The sequence below is a fragment of the Balaenoptera physalus genome, assembly GCF_965194825.1.
Source record: "Balaenoptera physalus genome assembly, chromosome: 2".
In the NCBI taxonomy this organism is placed as follows: Eukaryota; Metazoa; Chordata; class Mammalia; order Artiodactyla; family Balaenopteridae; genus Balaenoptera; species Balaenoptera physalus.
The window spans coordinates 144,250,998-144,265,830 of NC_138883.1; the positions used below are offsets into that span (position 1 = coordinate 144,250,998).

Sequence of the window (14,833 nt, forward strand, 5' to 3'; positions counted from 1 at the left end):
ATACATTTCTGCCTTTCACATGTGTTGTTTCCATTTCCTGGAAAACCCCACTAGTCCCTGCCTGCTTGTCCAGCTTCTACTTGTTCTGCAAGGCTGGTCTAAAGCCTCAACTCCTCTCTGAAGCTTTTCTTGACCCCTTCAGACAGATTGGTGATTCCTACAGCAATCTGTGCACAAATCTTTTATCACCTTGCATGCTAATTGTTTACATGTGTTTTTCTCACACTAGACTGTGGTCTTTTTGGGCGAAATGTGTTTGTAATTCATCTTTGTGTGACCACTTCTTAGAACAATGCTGGAAACATGGTAGACTCTCTGAGGATGTTTGAGTCCTCTTGTTAGTGATTTAATTGTCACACCCATTCCTAAAGTAGCAGAGAGCATAACCGAAGCCAGCTTGATAAGATAGGAAGTCCAATACAGAAGCCACTGGTCACAGGTAGCTATTAAGCACTTGAAATGTGACTAGTCTGAAATGAGATATACTGTAAAATACACACAAAATTGCAAAGCCTTAGTATTAAAAAAAAAGAATGTAAAGTTTCCCATTAACACCTTCGACATTGATGACCATTGAAATGATCATCTTTTGGACATATCGTGTTAAATAAAATATATTATTAAAATTAATTTCACCTCTGTCTTTTTACTTTTCTAATGTGGTTACTAGAAAATTTAAAACTACACATGCGGTTCACATTTGTGGCTTGCATTATATTTCCATCAGACAATGATGATCTAGAGCGTTCATTCTGTGAACAAATATTTCTCGAGTACCTGCTCCATACAGGTGTTAGTCTAGGTGATGGAACTAGAACGGTGAACATGATAGATAAGGCTCCTGACCTCAGGGAGCTTATATCATAATGGAGAGAGGGACACAGAACAGGAAGCAGACGTGTAAACAAGATAATTTTGGACAGTATAAGTAAAGTACTATGAAGAAAGCAAAGCAGGGTACTTGATAGAGAGGGTGGGGGAGGCACAGGAGGGCGGCCAGGTAAGGTCTTCTAGAGCAGGTGAGGTCAGAGGCAGGGAGACAGGGGAGGAGGCTGGCACATGGAAGACAGTAGAGACCTGAACTGAGACAGCAATGGTACAGATAGGGAGACAGACTTGAGAGATATTTGGGAAGTAACAGGAGGACTGTGGTAATCACAGGAGTTCGGGATTGGCCAGAACCGATGCGGACTGCCAGTTTTCTGGATCACCAGGTGAATGGTGGTGCCACCAGATGAGATGAAGCTGGAGTGGTCTTGCGGCAGACAAGGAATTCCATTTTGGCCATGTTGAGGGTGAGGTGCCTGTGGAATGCCAGGGAGCAGCGCTGAGGGGAGACATCAGTGCTAGGAATGATAAAATGGGATCTATTAGCACAGAACACGGTCATTAAAACCCAGCATAGATGGGACAAAGTGATAGAGTGGCATGGACATATATACACTACCAAATGTAAAATGGATAGCTGGTGGGAAGCAGCCACAGAGCACAAGGAGATCAGCTCGGTGCTTTGTGACCACCTAGAGGGGTGGGATAGGGAGGGTGGGAGGGAGATGCAAGAGGGAGGGAGATGTGGGGATATATGTATATGTATAGCTGATTCACTTTGTTGTAAAGCAGAAACTAACACACCATTGTAAAGCAATTATACTCCAATAAAGATGTTAAAAAAAAAAGTTTTAAAAGGGATAAAAACAACAACAATAACAACAACAAGCCAGCAAGGAAAGAGCGAAGATGGCAAATGGAGAGGACACACAGGTCCAGGGAGCACTTTTCTAAACTGGATCATACACGAGCGTGTGTTTAGCTTGAGGGGAAGGACCCAGGGTGGCTAGAGGGGTTCACGGTATAAGAGAGAAGGCAAGATTGATTCGGCAAGGTTTGGCTGGTGAGGGAGGGGTTGGGCTGGCCTGGGAGACTGGCTAGGAGGAGAGAAGGGGTCTCGGACGAGGTATTTGTCCTTGGGGAGGAGGAAAGAGTTTAAGGAGCTGGTAAAGGTTAGGAGTAGTTGTGGAAGAGGATGATGTCCAGGTCACAGGTAAGGACATCACTTGGGGAAGCTTTGGATGTGTCACAGTTTGGGCCAAGGCTTTATCATTATGTCCTCAGAGTTTGAGAAGCCTCCAAGAAGCGCTGGGATAGGGGATTGGGAAAGCTGGCTTTTGAAAGTTGAGTGGCCCTGGGGCAGCTCAGAGCCTCTTTGCCACTCTTTTCTCTCATCTCTAAAACGAGCTGCTGGTGTCTTCAGCTCGTTAGCAGGTGTAAGGTCACTAAGTACATGTGCTTCCCTTGGTTGCTTGAGCTGTCCTCTGTCTGAAACTCACTTCCCTTCCCTTTCCTAGCCAGTAGAGGACTCCAGGCTCTGTCCCAGGGCCTGTCTGAGGCCCCCCCGCAGCATGGTCAAGCAGCCAGGACAGACTTGGCCCGCATTATTCTCTGTAATGAGTGGGCATCTGTCTGTCTGACAGCAGTGTGAGGGCAGAGCCCTTGGTTTCCTTGTACTCTGTATGGCCTAGAGCAGGCTGGCTGGTGGTAAGCTGGCTTCCAGGAACGTTACCTGTAATAGAAATGAATAGCGTTCTAGTCTCTTAAATTATCGTATTCCTCGGAGTGTCAGCTCCAAGTAAAAATGGGAATTGCAGGTGATAGTGTACTAAGCAGTACTGGGCACGCACTTCATGCCTATTAACTCAGTGAATCCCACAGTCACACTGACGTGGGTTATTCCCATTTGGTAGAGAAGGGAAAAGACACAGAGAGGTTAAGTACTTGACCAAGGTCAACATCTGGTGAGTGAGCAGACGGGGTTTAAACCGGAATTCGGACTCGGCGTAGGAGCACTGCTCGCTGCCGGCTGTTGGCTGCTCCGGTGGAGAGGTTCCAAGGTTTCGGGATCATTTATCCTTTCCTATCCCCGGCCCGAGGGTTCCCCACGTGGATGATCTCGCGGGCTCTTCCCGCTCTGACACCCCCGGGTCTGGCTCCACCCTCTGCCTGCCCGCAGTTCGGCCCAGACACTCTCCAGAGCCTCTCTCGTCGATGACAAGCTCCCGGCTGCGCCCAGGGCCGGGGCCCCGCGCCCACCTCCCGGTCCGCCGCCTTCCCGCAGAGCGCGCGCCTCTGGGGACACCTGTCCCCGGGCAGGGGGCTGTTGCCGCTCCTCGGCGCCGCCCGGCGCTCGCGGTGGAGTCCCAGCAGCCCTGGGCGGGAGGACGGCAGGGGGCCTCTCGGGCCTGTGCAGTGGCCCTGCTTACCAGGCGGCTGCGGGCGGGCGCGCCGAGGGGGCGCTGCTGAGGGCGCAGCACGGTGGGCGCGCTGGGCGGGGCGCCTTGAAGGGCGCGGCCGAGGGGCGCGGGCGCAGCCGGAAGCTGGGGCGGGGCGCCCGCGCGGGATGCGGTGAAGGGCAAGCGGCGCGGCGGCGGCGGCGATGAGTGCCTCGGCGGCCACAGGGGTCTTCGTGCTGTCCCTCTCGGCCATCCCGGTCACCTACGTCTTCAACCACCTGGCGGCCCAGCACGAGTGAGTGGGTGCGCGCGGCGGGGGTCGGCGCGTCAGGAGCCCCAGCAACTTTTCAGAGGGGGTCGAGCCGCAAACTGCAGGGCAGAGGTTCGCCGGCCTCCAGGGCTCCCCGCGGGCGGCCGGAGGAGGGGAGGCGCCCGGAGTCGTGCGGGCCGGGGTCCTCGCTTAGGCTGGCATCCCTGACATTCGGCGCAATTCTGGGGGCAAGTGCTGGGCGTCCGCTCTGGGCCCGCCCCGTGCCAGGTATCCGGGGTTACAGAGGCCAATAAGGCAATGCCCCTGCCCTTGAAGTGCCCAGGGACAGGGGTGGGGCGGTACACACACCGACGGCTTGGAGCTTGGTCTTATCTCGGGCTGTGCCTTGTTCGTTTCGCATTTCTCAGGAACGTTTCCATGTATGGACACACGCATACTTGTCATTTCGTATTAATTTTAGAAACTGTTGTGAATGACTAGCAGAAATAGCCCAGAACGAACAGGTAAAGACCTGGATTCTAGGCCTGGCTTTGGCACTAACCGTGTGGCCCGGCCTCAGTTCTCCTGTCTGTCAAATGGCCTATATTTGCATCCTATTGTCGGGATCCAAAAAGCCGTAAGGGCGCAGTGTTGTGTAGGATGGGCGGCCAGGCAGAGAGGCAGGGCAGTTCCATGCTAAGGAAATGGGTGGGGCTGAAGGAGGCCGCACATGGATTTTGATCAAAGCCCTGCCTCTCCTCTGTGAGGGACCCCTGGCCAAGCAACGGGCACCAGGCAGCAGCCGGCCTGCTCCAGCAGTGGGAAAGGTGCCAGACCTCCGGGCCTGCTGATGTTTCTTGCTGTCTGCGGGGAAGAGGAGGTAAACCTGTTATGTTTCCCACAGCAGTTGGTGCTAAGGGAATTGCATCAGTCTGTACGCTGCAAACCCCCTCCAGACCTTCAGGCTGTAGAGAAGTGTCTGCCCACAGGGCAGTGACTTGCTCCTCTCTCGTTCCTGGGGTCACCGCTTGCTGACAGCCTTATCCAGGTGGCACCCATCCATACTGAGTGCTCCCTAGGCATGGGCGGTGACAGCCCTTGGTCTGACCCAGTCTTGGGGCACAAATCCTGGAAGAAGCATCTCTGGGCAGTGAATGTCACACGTCTGTGAATATAGTGCATGGAGGACCCTGCCCTCCTAAAATGGCATTATGGGCAGTTCAGCAAATATTTATTGAGTACATATTGTATGCTTGGCACTGTTCCAGGTGCTGGGGAAATAGCTATGAACAAACCACAAGAGATTGGGGAGGCATGTGTTGAGATAGACATCAGCACAGAAAATGGGGCGACATGAGAGTGATGGGGGGGACTGGTGGTCAGGGAAGGCTTCTTGGAGGAGGTGACTTGAGCTGCAGGAGGTGGCCACAGGAAGATCTGGGGACAGAGCTTTCCAGGCAGGGGAACAGGGAGCAGTGCAGGGAGAGGGATGTGGCTGGGTGTGAGGCTATTTGGGAGGGAGGGCAGCGCAGCTTGTTGAAGGATCACATGGCATGGAGAGGATCTGAGGATGACTGAGATTTTGGCCTCAGCCACTGGGAGGATGGTGATGGCATTTACTGAACACATGGTGAGTTATGTATTGCTGTGTATTGTTGAGCACATTGCTAAGCCCTGCAGAGTTTGGAATAATTGGTTCCAACCATTCTTCTTGTCCTCCTGCAGGTTAAAATCCCAGTAGCCTTTGCTTCCTCCCTCTTCTTTCTCCACTCCTTCCCTCCAGCCCTCCCACTGTCTCCTTCCCCCTAATTCCCCGGGGTGGGCTAGCATCTGTTTCTTCCTTGCTGTTCCCCTGGCACTGGCCCTCTCTGGCCCAGCCCACGGCAAAGCCTCCCACGGGAGGTCCCCTTCCCGCCCCAGTGCCCTGTGCATTTCTGCCTCAGCCCACCAGCCCAGCCCACTGTGCTGGTGCTTCAGCCACACTGGACTGTTCTGTGCTCCTAGGACACTCCTTAACTTTCCCGCCTCCTTGCCGTTGCTCACACTGTTCCCTCTGACGGGGATGCCTTCCTCCCTGTAGCTGACTGTTGAAGCCACACCTGGACTTTATGGCCCAGAGGAAAATGCCACCTCTGCCTCTTCCAGGTCCCTCCAAGCAGATGTGATCTCTCCCTCCTCTGAGCCTCGCTGGGTTGTGCTCTTCCCACAGGAGTTACTTTCCTGTGGTCAGAACTTACCTTCTCAGGCCATAGCTCCCCTTAGTATTGTCCTGCCCAGCACAGGGCCTCATGCCTAGTGGGCATCCCGTTAAGTTTGCATTAGTTGACTTAGTTGAAGCTTCCTTCCCACCAGACCTTTTACGAAAGCCTGAAAAACAGAAAAATCAAATTAAGTCGAGGAGTCAGAAAAGGGTGGGATCTCTCTCTCTGTCACAAACACACACACGCACACACACACACAAATGCACACACACACACACAAATACACACGCACACACAAACACTCTGCTCATACTCACCCATACATGACCCCTCTCAGTAGCTGTCTGTTCATGGAAGGGCATCAGTAACTCCCCGCCCCCCATCCCAAAACGCACACACATTCCAAGACTAACAACATTTCCACCCTTGGGTTAGTGGCAGCCCTTACCCCTCCCCCCACACCCCGAGTCCCTGCTGGATCCATGTCTCCCTGTTCTGAGCAGGTCCTGCACTTGGCTGTCAGTGGGAGACACAGGTGATCTGTTGCCCCAGTTTCTCTTCGTTTTTTGCTCCTCCCCCAGAGGTGGAGAGTGTGAGAGGACACCGTGAACCAGTTCACACTGCTCTCTCATAGTCCAGAAGAGCACCAGCTGTGTGACGGTGCTGGCTGCGAGCCTCGGTCCTTGGTAGGAGCCGGGATGGGCGTTGTCTCCTGGCCACTACCTGTCTCAGGCTGTGATTAAAATGTCTGTCAGCTTACATCGCACACCTATCCTCTTCCCTCTTCACCGGATGCTTCAGCCCAGCATCATGTTCCTGACCCACATTAGCTTCCTCTTCCATCCTCTCCTCCTTTGTCTCATCCCTACAGGAGGAGCCTGGAGCATCCACTGATGTGCACTGCTAGAAACCTCCTATTTCAGTCTCTTACCTGGTCACTGACATGGTCATCCTCATTCTTGTCATAGAACTATGTCATCCATTCACCATCCGTCCATCCACCCATCCATCCACCATCCATCGTCCATCCATCCATCCATCCATCCATCCATCCATCCATCCACCATCCATCATCCATCCCTCCACCCACCATCCATCATGTCATCCATCCAACTATCCATCCATCTACCATCCATCTGTCCATCCATCTGCCATCCATCCACCCATCCATCCATTTCTCCTTCTTTTCTTCCTCTCCCTTTCCTTCCCTCCCTCATTCATCCATCAATTCCTGAACACCTTAAAAGAGGTCCCGAGGCAGACTTTCTGTGCATACTCATCCAGGTTTCTTGAAAAAGGTTGCACGTTCCCATACCCCACCCCTGAAATATTCTGATTCTGTAGGTCTAGGGTGGCATTTGGAAATCTGGGCGCTGCTGATGCTCAGAGCCCACTCCTTTACTCTTAAGTGGGTCCTGGGGCCAGGTGCTGGGGGTACAGCTTTCCTGGACCTGGGGCCAGTCTCCTTGGGGTCCATCTACCTGCAAGTAGTTGGATCACTTCCTGACTGACCTCTCTGACATTAGGGGCAGATTTCTGACTGGTGCCTAGCACCCATTCCAGCTGTAGGTGTGTGGAGTGAACTTCAGCATAAGTTCGTCCCTCAGATATTAGTAGGTATTGGTGGGCTGTGAAGGATACTTTCCAGAAGTGCCGGGGCATGTGGCAAAGGTTTTCCAAAAGTCCTCTGTGATGGTGTGGAGGGCTCTTGGCTAAGGAGTGGTGCTTGCAGCAGCTCTCAAGGGCTACTGAGGAGTGTAGCAGGCCATGGGAGTGGGCCAGGTGGTGCTTTGTCTAGAACTGGATGCCTTGTTGGTGTGGAGGAGTGAGAGAGAGAACATCTCTTAGGACTGGAGGTAGCCTTCTGGGTGAGAGAGCTCAGAGCCTATTGAGATAGGTTCCCCCCATGTAGACAGGGATCTCTTTTTCATCCGCAGTGCCTGGCACATAGGGGTGTACAATGCATTTTTCCTCAATATGTTTTTTAATGAATGAAAAAACAGATGATGAAATGACATGATGTTCCTAAGGTCACACAGGGAGTGGCAGAGTAGGTACTAGACTCCAGGTCCCTTGACTGCTAACTCCACCAAGCCTCGTGCCCTAGTGCTGTCCTGCTGAGGAGGGGCTTTGGTCCCCAGTCTCCTTGGTGCCATGCCCTTTCCCAGGAGAAAGACCAGGGGCTGTGCCCAACCTAGCCTCACCCTGGCTTCCTGGGTGTGGGGTTGGATGTTGGCTTGGCTTCCTGGGTGTTGGGGAGCTTGCATCATTCTGGCCTTAGGCCCGGCCTAGGCTCTTCCCTCCTTGGATTGGCCTCGTCCTCTGGCCCCTTTGATTATACACACAGCCTGTGGGCTTGTCCACCGAGAAGGTGTATGTAGTTGTGACTCCTGTGTGTTCCCTGGAGCTCAGTCTGAGGGTTTCCAGCTGGCCCTGAGAGAGGAGGCAGATTCAGTGGTTAGACCTGTCAGACACGGGGAACAGGGCTTGGAGGAGCAGGTGGACAGAGGCAGCGGGACAGCAGCAGAGGGCGCTCGGACACATGGTTCACCCAGGTGGGCAGGATGACAGGAGAGTGAGGACCTAGTACCTCTGGTCCCTGAAAGTCACAGGGGCAGCCCAGAGGGGCCCAAGTGCTGCGGATAAACTTCATGAACTCCACAGTGCTTGAGGGATAGGCAGAGGCAGAGCTGCGAGAGAATGCATTCAATAGCCAGGAAATTCCATGCACCAGTGTGTTTATTTTGATAAGTGACCACCTCCCTGTTCTGGTTGTTGCAGTTCCTGGACAATTGTAGGGGTGGCTGCCCTCATCCTGTTCCTGGTAGCCCTGTTGGCTCGTGTCCTGGTCAAAAGGAAACCACCCCGGGACCCACTGTTCTATGGTACGTCTCCATGGGCCGGAAGCCCTTTGTGTCCACTTAAGAGCACAACACTCGGGCCTCAGTCTCTTTCCCTCTGTGGTTGTGAATACTCTGAGCCCACTGGTAAAGCGGCGGGAAGGGTGGGAGTATTTTTATTTTCCTGTAAGCTAAAGTCTCTCCCAGGCTGTGGACCCCACCCTGTCGCAGCTGGGATCCTGGTGGAGGGAAGGTCGCTGCCAGGGCCAGGCAGGACACCCCTCCGTTCCTCTCCCCTGTCCCCAGCCATGCTCTGACTTCTGACCTCGGCTCTTTTACCAGCTCCTTCCTGGCTTCCTGCCTTCAGCCTGCTGTTTGCAGCGCCCTCCACCTGGCACGGAACGTAGCCGTATGGAGCCTCAGTTTGCACACTTGTGTAATGAGGAAAATAATAGTATCAATACTTACCGTGGAGGGTTGGTACAAACATTAAATAAGATACTAGTTGTAAAGTACTCAGACCATTGCCTGGCAAGTACACTTGTATGTTAAAGGAATAAAAACACCACTGATTGAGCACCTGTGGTGTGCCTGGTGTGACTCTGAGCACATTAGCAGTATCATTTTATTTAATCCTCACAACAAATGTCCTCCCTGCACAGATGAAGAATCTGGCTCAGAGGTGCTAAGAAACGTGGTCAAGGTCACAGTTAGTGAGACAGCACTGAGCCGCACAATTTCTCCCAACTTGCATGTAAAAAATGCTGAAGCTTAGAGAAATGATGTAACTTACCTAAGGCCTGACAGCCAGTCAGGAGATGAGCTGGGCCTGTCTGAGTTCAAGGCCCCACTCCACCTGCCTTTGATCTGGCCTCTGCCCGCCTCTGCAGACTGGTCTCCTGCTGCCGTCTTCCCCCCCACTCCCTCCATACTCCGTGGAGCCCACGCTTAGCTGCGCTCATGTCTCTCCCAACTCCTCAGGGTGGAGGACCCTTGCTCCTACGCCCTCAGCCCTCTGTCCTCATGTCTGTCACTGCAGCCACAGGGCCAGACTGGAGGGCAGAGAATGTCCTTGTCATCTCTGACCCAGCGTCTGACGCTCCTGTTGGCACCGGCGATTGTTGGTAGAATAGTCGAATGAGCATGTGCTGAAGGCTTCCTCTCCTGGGGGACACGCAGTGGCCGATCACCTGATGGCTCATCGCTGTCAGCGGGATCTGGACCAGAGGCCTGCACAGAGGCCCGGGGAGGCAGGGTCTACAGGGCCGGGCACGCGTGGGCCTTCTGCTCCTTCTGGGGAAGATGTAAACGCAGACTCAGGGCAAGGCCAGCTTCCCTTCTCTGTGAGTTAACCTTCCCCGCTCTCCTCTCCATTTCTTTTTTCACAGCTGTTTTGATATTCACCATCAGATTTTTCTACCATCCATGCCCATCACATAGTTTGACACCGATTTGTTACAACTTGAACATGCAGCTTTACTGACAAACTGCCACACACTAAATTTGATCACTCACTGTTTAAAAAGTGTTATTCCTAAGCTGTTTGTTGCTGGTAGTTTTCAGCCCGTTGAGGAGATTCTCACAACCTTAGTGAGATTCTCTAAGATGCTACGTCTTTCCTTCTTTAACATTCAATGGTTCCATCTCGTATCCATTTTTTAAAAAAATCACTGGCCTTTCTTCTTAAAGCCACTGTCACTTGCATGTCAGCCGCTGTCTGTCTTTCGGATCTCCAGTGTGGGATAAAGCAAGTGCGTTGGACATACCGTGAGGCGGACTGCTTGGTAACCACTGAGATGAATGATCTCTTTTGAGTCCATGTTTTAAACCTGGGGGTCACCTCTGTGCTTCCTTGGCCACTGGTTAATGGTTTTGTTCCCGCTACCCAGGTGGGTTGCAGATGTGGCCCTGGCAGCCACGTGTAGGAAGTGGAGGATGGGTGGGGCAGGCTGGTAGAATCCTCTGGGACAGTCAGTGGGTGACTTTGTCACTCGCTACTCCCTGGGGAGGGGGTGTCCTCTCCCAGCTCCACGACACGGGCAGAGATCCAGCTGCGTGCACAGGAGGTACGTTCTTTTAGTCCGTATTGACAACGTCCGCAGTATCTTCTGGAAAACATGAAAAGAAATCATTACTGGCGAATGCCAGGCTCTTAGGCAACGTCCCCTGAGCTACGGCTTTTTGAACTCCTGCTTTCTTTGCTCTAGTGTACGCGGTTTTTGGATTTACCAGCGTGGTGAACCTCATCATAGGACTGGAACAGGACGGGATCATTGATGGCTTCATGACATACTACTTGAGAGAGGTACGGGGTCGGTAGCGAGTACAAGCCTTGAACTAAAGGGTCTGCGACCCCAACAGCATTGCTCGAGATGGAAATCCTTTCGTTTAGTGTAAGCAGGGATGACACACGGTATTTCATTTGCTGCCATAGACACAGGACACTTAGTCACGTGGAAGGTGAAGCAGAAAGTTAGGATTGGATCATGGGAGGCAGTTCTCCTCGGCGTTCGGTCTTACAGCTCCTTCCTCACACCCAACCCACCACCTTTCCCCTTTACTTGTATTTAATATAAATGAGGTTACTTTAAATGAATCCAGTATCTGTGTATCTACTGTTATTAATACACTACTCTCTAAGAAAGCCCAGGTCAGTCTTAAATGTATAAAGCCCCAGACACTGAGGCAGTTAATAAAGCCATTTGATTGTAAGGATGAACACGCACTTCTCCCCCCATCACAGCATGACAGACCTACCTGGCACCTGACAGAGCTAGTCCTTTTTCCTTATTTTATGGTGTGATGAATCCAGCCCCAGAGAGGTTAAGTAACGTACTTAAGGTCACACAGGAAATAAGGAGCAGAGCTGGAAGTGTAGTCTTCATCTGTGTTTCAAATAATGGGGAGCTTTGTGTGCAAGCTAAGGGAGTTTGGATTTTGTCCCGCATGTGAGGGAAGATTTTAAGTCAGCGAACAGTGCAGTCAGCTCTGAGAAGGATGGGCTTGACGGGAAGGGTCGATGTCATGAGCTGGGACTCCCGTCAGGAGGCTTTTGCAGGGCCAGCAAGGGCATGAAGATGGCCCAGACAGAGGCCAAGCATGGACAGTAGAGAAGAAGGACGGACTTCAGAGAACTTGGGCGGCTGGAATGAGTAGGTCTCGGGGATGAGTCTGGGGCAATGGGGAGAGTAAGGGCTGAGGTGCCATCCTGATTCCTGCGTTTGGAAGAACGCTGGTGTTATTCAACCGGAGAGGGACAAAAGGGGAAATGCAGTTCCACAGATGTTCGGTGAGCAGACTGTGGGGGTCACAGGACCTGCTTTCTCCCTCCAGGAGCAGTGAGATGGCATGGTCCTAGGCGCAGAGATGGAGGCTCACGCCGGGCGCGGCGTGCACTGAGGAAGAACTGACTCTGGGAGCACTCGGGGAAGCCTCAGCGAGTTGGTGCTGCTGCCCTCGGCTTCTTTAAAAATGGCAGTGGCAGTGGATGATAAACGTTTTCCAGATAGACTAGGGGGTGGAGGGCATGCCAAGGAGAAGAGACAGTGTGGGCAAAGGCTTAAGAGAAGGGACTTCCTTGGCGGTCCAGTGGTTAGGACTCTGTGCTTCCACTGCAGGGGGTGCAGGCTCCAGCCCTGGTCGGGGAGCTAAGATCCCACAAGCTGCACGGCGTGGCCAAAAAAGAAAAAGAAAAAAAATGAGGCTTAGAGAGGAGAAACAGCATATGTCTCCCCACTGCCAGCCTGGGGCGCACGTGTGCAGGGATGATGCTGAGTTCAGCTGGGGACGTGTGGAGTCTCAGGTGGGTAAGGAACATCCTGGCAGGTGTCCCAGCTGGCAGGGCTTCGCAGCTGTTGAGCTCGGGGAAGAGATACAAGGACCATCAGGGTATAGTTGGTACCTGAAGGTCTGAGAGGAAAGGAGAGGGTAGAGAGGAGAGGGCCGAGGGTGGAACTTGGGAGACCGTGGCCAGAAGATCAGGAGCCTCCGAAGTGGACTGTGAGGGGACAGGCGAAGAGGCAGAAGGAAAGCCTGGAGAGCACAGGGCCAGAGTCCAGAGCGGGGAGGTTTCAGGAAGGAGGCGGCTGCCAAGAGGGCCTGGAGGTTGAGCTGGTGAGGGTGGTAAGACAGGGTATGAGATGGGGGGCTGGGGTGTAACTGTGGGAGGGTCTGCAGGGCCAGGCTCAGGGACCCGGCTGCCAGATAAGAGGAGGTGGGGCTTGGTCTTACAGCCACCAGCAGCTTTGGCAGGTTTTTGAGCAGAAGAGTGACATGTCAAGAGCCAGGGCAGCAGTGTGGTGAATTGGAAGGAGAGGAGAGAGGTAGGAAGACCATGTGGGAAAGGTCCAGTGAGGGGCACTGAGGGCTTGAACTAGGCCATGACGAGAGGGAGGGTTGCCTGGGCTGACATTATAGAGGTAAAATTGGTAGGACTTGCCAACAGACTGCATAAGAGAACAAGGAATGAACAACGACCCTGTGGTTTTGACCTGGGTAAGTTGAATGGTGTCGCCATGAAAATAGAGAGGCCAGGTGGGGCTTGGTTGAAGGGGGAAGCCAATGAGTTAAAGGAGGTAAGGTGAGTTTGAAGGGTCCACGGACCAGACAGTTGAAGATGCCCATCAAGCCACCAGGAGAGGTCAGCACTGGCCCCGAGAGCCAGGTGTGTAGGCATCAATGATTAAAACCATGAACTTAGATAGTATTATCCAATCAAAGCATGTCAGAGAGAAAAGATGTGGGCCAGGCACGGGTACTGAAGTATGACTCACGTTGTTTCCTCCACCTCTGTGATTTTCACTTGATTTGATTTTTGAGGCAAGATGACAGAGAGCAGTCTTTGCCCCAGGGGAGTGCAAAGCTTCAGAGAATCCCCTGCTTGGTTGGTTGACTGATGGGCTGGTTGATCTGCACTGTTCCTTGTTGTAGAAAGGACTTAAGGCATCTTAGGAAAACATCTGAAACAAGGCAGGAGAGCAGAAATGGAGAAAGAAGAGAGGAAAGTGAGGTGGAGCCAGAATGACATTAAAAACCCAGGCAAGTTTGACAGTGACTTTACAGTAGCCACCTGGAAACATAAGCACCTGGGAAAGGGAAATGTCGTTCATCATATAATCTGTGCTTATAAAATTAAAAATTTCTCAGAAGTATAGGTCTTCTTGGTAGTATAGTTTCTGCTAGGAATTAGCTGTGTGACCTTAGGCAGGTCAAGTAACCTCTTCGAACCTCTGTTTCCTCATCTGTAAAATGGAGTCAATTGTGTCTATCCCATAGTGGTGTTGGGAAGGTTGAACGAGGGGTTGGGTGTGAAGCTCTGAGTGTAGTGCCTGCCGGTCTGTGCCTGCATGGGGACAGAGGCGGGGGAAAGGCGTACCTTCCTCACACTCATCCCACCAAGCCTCTGGGTCAGTATGAATTTTGAAGGTCAGCCAGTGGCTCTGGTCAGCAGGGTCTTCCCTGGCCACCCCCTCTGCCCAGAGCCAAACACCTTTAGTCACAGATTAGACTTGGCCTCAGTGAGTTCGTCATGTGGCCGGGACTGCCTGTAACGCCATCAGTTTTGCATCACTGTGCACACCTGTGTTGACTTAGCATAGGCCAGGCATTCTCTAATTCCACCCTCTGTGGCAGACCCTAGTTCTGGCGGTTCCAGGGTAAATGTATATTTTCATGTTTCTACCAGTTGTGTAATTGTATGGGATTAAGAATAGTTTCATTTCAGCAGACGAAGATGTTCTGCTGCTTTATTTTACTTTCAGTACAGGTCTGGTGTTCTGTGTTGAAGTGTCTGAGTCATATTTAAAGTGGACTTCTGTTTAATGCTTTCCTTAGGGTGAACCGTATCTGAACACGGCCTATGGGCACATGATCTGCTACTGGGATGGCTCTGCTCATTATCTGATGTATCTGGTGATGGTGGCAGCCATAGCCTGGGAGTAAGTCAGTTCGCCTGGTGGGTGTGCCTTTGTTACCTTAGCAATTGATAGGCGGGTAGGTAAGGAAAATGGATGTATAGAGGCACATACACGGCGGGTACACATGGACACGAATCTAGGGTCTATGGAGACAAGTTAGACATGGCTTTATTTTTCCTTGTGTCACTGCCTTTCGAACATATGCCTTTGGATTTCTCCTCTGCCATGATGGACAGCTCGGGCAGACCCCTTAACTTTCTGATTATGTTCTCTTGTAAGAGCAGTCTCATTTTCAGAAATTAAAGCCCAGCACATACTGATTCAAAACTTCAAACAACTCCTTTCAGTTCAGAGCTCTCTTTCCCTCCAGTTCAGGCTTACCCCTGAAGCTTAGCAGCCT

At 52.3% G+C, this 14,833-nt stretch overlaps 1 protein-coding gene and 1 long non-coding RNA gene across 13 annotated transcripts in view; one reads left to right on the forward strand and one right to left on the reverse strand.

The window, feature by feature from the left end:
• Positions 1–1,719: 1,719 nt before the first annotated feature.
• Positions 1,720–14,833, forward strand: part of TM6SF1 (transmembrane 6 superfamily member 1) — a 61,893-nt gene continuing 48,779 nt past the window's right edge. For 4 of the 12 annotated variants that reach the window (XR_014260310.1, XR_014260311.1, XM_082448839.1 and 1 more), the window contains exons 1-4: positions 1,724–3,522; positions 8,460–8,563; positions 10,726–10,823; positions 14,351–14,454. Coding sequence is in view for 8 of the 12 variants with exons in the window: in XM_082448839.1 (XP_082304965.1) it covers positions 3,431–3,522; positions 8,460–8,563; positions 10,726–10,823; positions 14,351–14,454 (398 nt within the window). In the remaining 4 variants the exon portion in view is untranslated. Of the gene's footprint in view, positions 3,523–8,459; positions 8,564–10,725; positions 10,824–14,350; positions 14,472–14,833 lie in introns of those variants that run through there. The other 8 variants (XM_082448837.1, XM_082448836.1, XM_082448840.1 and 5 more) reach the window with 8 other exon arrangements.
• LOC309654622 lies at positions 3,537–12,129 on the reverse strand. The gene is made up of 4 exons (XR_014260350.1): positions 11,276–12,129; positions 9,312–10,626; positions 5,715–8,111; positions 3,537–4,341 (listed from the first exon to the last, which is right to left on the reverse strand). It is a non-coding gene; the product is annotated as an uncharacterized lncRNA (long non-coding RNA).